General features: G+C 37.3%; 1 protein-coding gene across 7 annotated transcripts in view; it reads left to right on the top strand.

The window, feature by feature from the left end:
• Positions 1–8,978, top strand: part of LOC108751091 (protein abrupt) — a 121,247-nt gene that overhangs the window by 79,367 nt on the left and 32,902 nt on the right. Inside the window, exon 9 of one of the 7 annotated variants that reach the window (XM_018491055.1) lies at positions 5,850–6,516. The exons of the other annotated variants lie outside the window; for them this stretch is intronic. Coding sequence (XP_018346557.1) covers positions 5,850–5,881 — 32 coding nt within the window. The 3' untranslated portion in view covers positions 5,882–6,516. Of the gene's footprint in view, positions 1–5,849; positions 6,517–8,978 lie in introns of those variants that run through there. 7 annotated transcript variants of the gene reach the window in all.

Here is an 8,978-nt window from a genome sequence, read left to right on the forward strand (position 1 = left end):
ATAGGATTAAAAGAAGATAATCAATTTTTTAAGAACCACACTTCCATGTTGAAACTTGCATGAATAGAATTTTGCATAATTATCGGAAATGGAGATACTAGCTACAATCTCACGGCAGCAATCTGTCGTAATTGGCATGACTGATGTACACAATATTAATCACGAAATTTTCTCCGTTCATCACTGCGTCAATTTATCTTATAGAAAAGAATTGAAAATGGACAATCAAGCTATTTGTACATCACAATTTTGTCCATTTTTCATTGAGAAACGAAGATTGACAAAACACTTTCGTGAAAAATCGGGGATCATTTGGTACAGCATCACTTTGCCTTTCGTGACGTGTGTCGGGAACATGAACATATACGTGTGTCACGCACGCCATCGTCCGCAATATTACGAGGGAGAAAGAGATAGGGTACGTCGTATTGATCTCGAGGATTCAACAAACAGCACCTAGTACCTCCCGCTCGTTCCTCTCTAACTCTATCTTGCTCCTCCACCCCGTGCCAATCCCGTCCCTCACCCTCCCATTCCCTCTTTCCTTCGCTGATACCTCTCCCTGTCTCTCATCGTGTTCCATACCATTCGATTCGCCCTCGCGTATATAGGGTTTGATGAGGGCAAGCAACCCTGGTCGGACGATAATCGCAATTCCATTGTCGGGCTTTCGATCGCCGTCTCTCGTCTCGACAATAGTTCGAGTAAGGACCCGTCTCCTTCCGCACTTTCTCTACGGCGGGGAATGAAATTGGCGAATCGCATTGCAGGATAATATCTAAAAAAATTAATCGCAATCACTTTCCTTTATTGTATTTGCGGTTTGGAATACCACGTGCAGTACTACAGTAGCTGACAATAATAAGTCAGTGGCACTAAGATTGAATGTTTCTAAATTTTCTTTGCTATTGAATAGACAAATATTGAAACGTTAGAAAATCTATTTATTTATGGTTGAAAAGTGAAGTAAACATTTACCGATTTACATGCAAAAAAAATGTCACGTTTTGTTTCAGTATCTTTACACTTGTGCTTTTTACCAGATAAGAAAGATATTTGCTTATATAATTTTTAAAACACAACGCAAAATTTCTGTGAATTCTATTAAACAGTGCCATAGTTCATATAGTCACTAAATAGCAAGAATGACTTCCTAGGAATGGCTGGCAAACTTATGGGATGAGATGGGGTGAGGAGGAGGTAGTTTAGTCATTCGTGAAAAGTAAGCATTTCGAGGGAATATTAATTTAACCAGGAAAACACAGTTTCGATCCATCGATTCGGCGCGGCGGCGCTTGTTAACAACACGAGTGCCTGTCTCGGGTAGCAGATTGTCGATTTCCGCGCAGACGGACGAGCAAGCGAGCGAGTGAATGAGCGAGCAAGAGAAAGTTTGCTGGAACACGCGATATTCAGGCCTATGACCATCGACCACGCGATCTCACAGTCGCCACGTTTATCCTCGTTGCGAACCCCTGACAAAACAAACCCCGCCGGCTTATCCAATTCCGCGGTGTTTCCACGAATTTCTTCCATCCCGTACCTCGTGCCAACCCCTGACGCTCGCAACCCCCCCTCCTCCCCGACGTAAATGGAAGCAGAGCTTCGCATTTGTTCTCAGCAACTCCCTCCTTCGACTGCCACTCTGTCTCCTTATCCGCGCACGTTCTTACTCCAACCGCCTTTCTCCCCTTACCCGTTTCGTTCTGCTTATTTCGTGCCATCGCATCGGCGTAAAGCCCATCGCCTACGAATGCGGCCTCGCCTAAAAGCACTCACCGGTACTACACTCGCGGGTGCGGTCGGGGATGGAATTCACTTCCGTTTTAGGACGTGCGGTAACCCAGTAACACGAGGGAGAAAACGATAGTATAGGATCAGCTGTCAGACTGCGCAGCCACCCGCATGACTCTCGCAGCTATGATTGATGATTGTCGTTTATGAGTACTTTCGGTTTACTTTGAAGATATACGCGATCCTTCACAAGGATCCTTTGAAATGGAAGGTTGTGATGATTTCGGCTGAATAGTACTTTAGTAACAGTAGTTTTTTGTTTCTAAGCCTGCCTTTTGTCTTTTTTTTTTTTAATAATAAAAAATTGCCAAATTCAAACTGATAAATCGTGCAATGTATTGTATTAATAGGACAGTATAATAAATTAAAAATAAAAATTAATAATTTTACATTTTTTTAATTTATAAGGATTACAAAGATTCTGATTTAACAAGCTATTGAATGTTGATTAATATGCTGCAGTAAAGTTGCCTGAAGCAAGCTATGGATATCACAGGTGTAGACGTCATTATTACTTAGCAAGAAATTTTTGCTAAGTTTTTTCTGTATAAGCTATTTTATTTAAAAAATATCTATCTTTCGATATTTTTCTTTCTGTTTGATGTTTTTCAGTCTGTCATTTCTTCTATGATAATTTGTAGAAAAACCACAGATTATAGCAAAACTATGACAGACTGTAAAATATTATATCATCTATGGCAATTAAAGCAACTATGAACGACATAACCATGCGATTTTATATAAGAACATTAGATTGAATTTTTACTTGAAATAAAATAAAATTACAAAAAGGAGATAAATTTTGCTTGCGATTTTTTTATTTGATAAAATATCTTTCAATTTTTTTAATTTTCATCGATTTTATCAAAATATTTATTATTTTAATATACTTTATGTATTTTAATTATAATTAAAACTTTAAAACTTTTTAAAGTTTAGTGCACTTATTAAAAAAACTCAATATAAAACCGCTTGGATATTATTTTTTGTTCGGAGATACCTATACAATATAATTTAATCAAAATCTATGTCGTAAAAATTAAATTAATTTCAGAAAATTTATTTTGGTTTAAAAGTTCTACGAGCACATACATTTTCATCTTAACTTGTGACATCCGAGACAATTACGCGTATCATTCCGGCCAGCGAAATTACGTGTCAGCGTGACTTATGTTCTTTTTGCGCCGGTTCTTATCTGGATCTCTCGCGCTAGATTCTAGCAGCCTACTACAAATCCATGTTTTCTACTGCAAGGTAGACTCTCGATCGCGCACTGTCGGCAGATTAGAGCCATCTGTCACTCGGATCCGATTCGGATAGTTTCGTTTCGACCGTGCCTGGTAAGATTCTTATCTTCCTGACGAATTTCCCCTAGGAAAACTTGGCTTTACCAACATTTGACCACCACTGCTCGATATTTCTGCGCAATATTTTTCGACGCGAAAGAGAGAAATATTGCAAGTAGATTTCAATATGGCAAAAAAACGAATATATAACGATTGCATGAGCACACACATGTGATTCATCGGCGATCTTGTTTGTGCCGGCATTGTGTACGTACTCGTATGTGCAGGGCATGCGGAACATACGCAGTACGTGGATGAAGAGACATGGGGAAAGATTCTTCTTCGTCTTCTTCTTTCTTAATCTTTGCTGACTGCCCGTATCCCCCCAGATGTCCGTCCAAGTCTTGATTTTCTCAAAGTATCCGGGAGAAAAAGAAAACTCGATTACTTAAAGTTTAATATCGAGAAGAAGATGAAAATAGATATCGACATTACATTATTTTTTAATATATATTTCACGTATTATACAGTTGTGTGGATAGAAATATTTAATTAATATATTCTCTTAGATAGATCGATTAATTTTTATATTATATTGACTTTATACTGCAATTTTATTTAAAAAAGGTAAGTGTAATCTTTCATACTTAGGCATTTTTATTATATTAAAAGGCATTTTTTTAATTAAACTTATCGATATATTTTAAAAGTAAATGTAATCGATTTCTCCCTACCATTATCAACAATTCCCTGAATAAATATAACGTTTAAGCTCAGTCAATATTGTTCTAACACTCAAGAAAATGAGGAAACTTCGCGTTGTAAAGATTGGAAAGGCCCCAAGGTAAATCAATGACAAGTTATCCCAATCAAGTTGTTCGAAACGCAATTGAAAAACAAAGATCGGTTAGAAAAAGAAAGGATCCGGAAATGAGACGAGATTGGATGTAATGGCCTATTTCGGGAGTGGCGATGCCATCAAATATATTCCGGAGAGTTTAGAGCTAGAGGATAGGACTTTCATAGGTGGTCTATTCATGTCTAGGAGGCGCAGAACTTCGCTGGAGGGTATCGCGGGAAGGATAAAAATGAGATTCTTACGCGATAAACGGAGCAACGAGACGAATGCACGGTGTCACGTTGAACTATTTGTCTCTCCCCTTTTTCCTATCTGTGTCTGTCCTCCCTTCATCCGACCTTATCCCACCGACCCTTTCGTCTCTTACTTCTTTAATGTCTCAGGCGTCCCTTTTCTCCGCCTTCATTCTCGCGAAATCCACATGCTGTTGTCGCACGCGGGACGGCTTGGACCACGCCGAGGGTAGTTCACCGTACATTATTGCGTCCTCTGGACAAATGACGATTGCAATTCCCTCTCAGAACTTGTCACATTAGTCTTTGCGACACCGCAAAGACTAACAGGCTTTCAGATGTAAAATGTATTTTTACTGATTTAAATACATCACGATATGAAAGTCTCAGGGTTGAGAAAGTTACTTTTAAAAAGTATCTCGTTACTGTTACTCGTTACTCGTTGTAAAAAAGAACTCATCGTTACCCATTGAAAAAGATAACTCGTTAATGTTATTGTTACTAAAAAAATATAGAATTGTTACAATTCCTTTTTCACTGAATTCTGAATTTTTTCACTGATTTTTTTAGAGTGGCATTCAATTGTACGTCGCTAATTGACCAGTGCAACACGAAATATATAGTGGTTATAATCGATTACAACATGATCAAATATAACACTTTTTTCTTTTAAAATTCTTTTATGCACATTCCATATATACTGTGTATACGTACATGTTACATATACATAATAATGGTAAAAGTAACGATTATATTCATTACGCCAAAATTGTAATTGCGTCATCATTGCCGTTACTGATAAAAAAATATGACGTTATCATTTAAAAAAGTAACTGTGACGATAACGCGTTGCTTCTCAACCCTGGAAAGTATTTGTAAGGCACGGACAATGTGACATTATGTCGGGCAATCATATAGTGTAAAATTTGCGAAAATTTATTATAATATGTTCTGTATAACTTTGATTTGCAAACTTAATTACTTTGTAATATAGCTTCAGTCAAGAAATATCGCGTAAGTTTGGTGGATCGATAGAAGAAAAACAAATGGTAGAGAAAAAACATGGCGCGTACTTGGCTTTATATTCCCGTCGCACGTTCGAAATCGTCAGTACGAATACTCGGTTTTAATCTGCCCGGTCTATCGATTCTCGTCGACATGAGCGAAAAACGAGAATGCATTTCACGAACGTTACAACAGCGTGGCAAACGTGGCGCGGCAGACTAAAAAAAAAATTACCTCCGAAATCCACTTAATGCAATAAAAACGGTGGACATCAAAGGCGAAATCTCATTAACGAGGAAAAGCGTAAATATGCTTTTATCTGAAAAAAAGCACCGAGCTCTTAAACAAATTGACAATAATAAATAGATATTCAAAAAATAACGCTTGCAACGTTGATTAAGAGAGACAAATGGCCGTTATAACTACGATGAACATTGTTTTTTCTCTCAATTTTTTTACACAATTCAAAATTTAAACGATAAAAGATATTAAATAAAATGGCTAATGCGGTTGATAAAAAATTAAATAAATCACGTGATGCAAAGTATTTAATTCGCTTTTCTATATAATGTTATTCCGTCGCCAATTTAAACTCGGGATGCATTATCATTCTAATCGTAACACAAAATTATTCAGTTCGTTTACAATCTGAAAACGTTTTTTCTGTTTAAGACACAAAAGTTTTGGTTGATTGTGCCGACTAAAATTCTGTTCACGACATCCGCTAACTTTCGCGTGGAAAATAAAAAATGGGAATCGTGCAGAACGAACTCCGAAGCTAGCAACTTGTCCATTTTCCGATGCCGGCGGCGCTTTTGCTGCCGAGATTCAATCAAACTTGCAAAGCTTTCGAGTACTCGGGCCAGCTTCCAGATTACTCGCGAGTAAACAGCGACTACACGGCCTCCAGCGCGCGACGTCGAGTGTCGATAAGAAGGCGCCGAGGAAGAAGGCACGGATGCCTGAACGATGCTTGTCTGTACTCCACTTGGGGTACATTCTCTCTCGGAGAAGAGTTTGCAGAGGAAAAGTTAGCGGACGGAGGAAGGGATAGAGTAATGTGGACTAAGGGTGGAGTACTGTGGAAAATCAATGTGGTCATAGAAGAAAAGAAGATGAGAGAGAGAGAGAGAGAGAGAGAAACTGAGGACAAGGATCCTTTATGTCGGGTCACGTCTTTAATATACCTCGCATGGGCGGTGCGGCGGTGTAGCTGCGGCAGCAGGTTTAATCAATCTTCACAGCAAAGCCGTGCTGTGCCATTTCGATGTTACATCCATGAGAAATGTGTAGCGTGTAAAATGTCGATTAAGACCGATTGTGGAAATGAGTTTTGCAAAGAAAATATCAGAATACATCTTCGCAATTGTCACGACAGCAAAAGATATCTATTCATTTACAATGGACATAATTCTCAAAGACGGACGATAAATTTTTTTTTTGCTTTAAGTACACTATACTTATAATTCAATACCGTGACGAGATTAAAGCATAAAAAAAGAAATTTATTATCCGATTGTATAGAATAATGACTGACAAATTTTCCTTTAGAAAAGTATTGCGCAATTTTCTAGACTTTTTAAATAGTTTGTATTTTGCTCAATTGTACCTTTTGACTTGTATACCTGAGGGTATACACCTTTCTAATGCAAGCTATTGTTATTTTTTTCCTTTTGCTAATTTTTTACTTGCTATGGTAACCTGCTGCGTTTTATTATCCACCAACTTTGTCAAAAAAGTTTTGTAAACGTGAAATTCTTATATTTATGAACAGATTAAGGAGCCTCTTTTTTATGAATCTTTTATTTGAATAATTTTATTGTTTGGTTTTGGATAGGTTAGTTTTCCGACCTTTAACTAGAGCAGTTTCGTAGAAATGGAAAGACAGATATCAATTTTATTCTATATATCAAGGTAAAGATTCACTTTACTCATTACAAGTTTTATTTATTAATTAAGGAAACATCTCAGACTAGAAATGTCCTACATTTGCTAAAATTTATTATAAAAAATAGCGATTGTTTATGCGCATTAATATCTGTGATTTAACTCTCTCTTCCTCCTTTTTTTTCTCTTCTTTTATTTAAATTTTATCTTCATAATATCGATCTAAATTTTTATAAAAAAAAAAAGAAATAAATTTCTTGTTATTAAGTTAATCTTTTTGAATTATTAATTTCAATTTTTGGAAGATTATATATATAACCTTCCAGAATTGTTTATAATTTTTGTTGACTAAATAATAATTTGGAACGTAATTATAAAGTAAATAGGTTTGTATAAAATTCAAAATGGAAGCGTGATTTAAAGCATAGAATGATTTTAAGATAGAAATTGGGCAAGCCATTCCAATAAAAATATCGTTACATAAAAAATATCGTCAGTTGCTGAAAGATTATCTGTATGTCAGTAGTTATGATCAGTAAGCGATGCATTCGTCAGTCAGAGCGAGCATTTCGCGAAAGAACAAAATCCGTGCGAAGGTGCGAGGAGAAAGAAAGAGAAAGAGAAGTGAGACTTAGGAGACGTGGGGAGGAACGAAATGAGAGTCAGAACAGAGGGAGGTAGAGAGGGTAGGTGCAGGGGAGGTGCGAGAGGAGTGACAGAGAGAAAAACACAGAGGCCGCGCTTCCCCCGAGGGTCCTGGGATCGATCCCTGTGCAATTTCCCGCACATGTCCGCATTGATCTGCCCTCACTTGCCCCCGGTACCCACCCTTCAGCAACACTCAACCACCACCACTACCACCGTCGCCACCGCCGCCACCACCACCGCCACTGCCAACCATCCTAAGCTTCTTGAACGATACCTCTGCGATCACCAAAACGCCTACCCCCTAACCCTCAGTCTTTTCCCTTCACTGCTCCCTTCGCGGACCAAAGTCATTTCAACTACGTCAATTCACCCTCTACTTTTTTTTCTTAACGTGTCCGAGCCTCACGCACCCGTAGCTTAATGTACGCATGTCACGCGCGCTACAGATATTATTCCTTTTAAGAATCTTTGATGTCGGTCGAGTTTCTTTTTATGAATTCGATAGGGATTCGAACAATCGTTACACAATTGTAGGCAGACGTAGCATTCAGAATGATTAATGCGCACATTATAAATAATGTTTTTCTACTTCTTTTTATGCTTTAAAAAATAATAGACTCTCTTAAATTGGGAACTTTTTTATTTTATTTTGTACTTTGTTTGGAATTTTTTCCACTTTTTAATAAACCGCTTTGTTTTTTCATGCTTTGTTTTGTTCGAAGCTTTTACCAGGTTCTGTTGTCCCACGCGATCTTGGTCGACAATCTCCTGAGGCAAAATTCACTCCGAATACGTAAAATCCACCCTATTTTCTTCTAACGTGCCTGGAACGCGCGCACTCATGTCTTAACAGACGCGCGTCACGCACACCAGTATCCATCCCTTCAATATATTCTATGTTCTTTCTTACTCTTCCTTCGCTTTATTCACGTATTTGCTCTGATCTCCAATTGCTTAGATATATCTTTTTCTGACATATCTCTCTAGAAATGAGTGCTGGATGGCCATTTTGCTAGTTATTTCATAAATACATTTCTATAAATAGGAAAATTATTTTATTGCGTTTACTTTTAAATTAATCTTTAAAAAGAAATTATTAAAATATTTGCCATATTTTAAGGAGTATAAAAATAATTTACACACACACACACACACACACACACACACACACACACACATTTCAAGAAAGTAAAAACAGGAAATTTACGTAATAATTACGTATAAATAATTCGAAATTTCTCATTATTTCCATTTAAATTTAAAGTC

This window comes from Trachymyrmex septentrionalis, unplaced genomic scaffold (genome assembly GCF_001594115.1).
Source record: "Trachymyrmex septentrionalis isolate Tsep2-gDNA-1 unplaced genomic scaffold, Tsep1.0 scaffold40, whole genome shotgun sequence".
In the NCBI taxonomy this organism is placed as follows: domain Eukaryota; kingdom Metazoa; phylum Arthropoda; class Insecta; order Hymenoptera; family Formicidae; genus Trachymyrmex; species Trachymyrmex septentrionalis.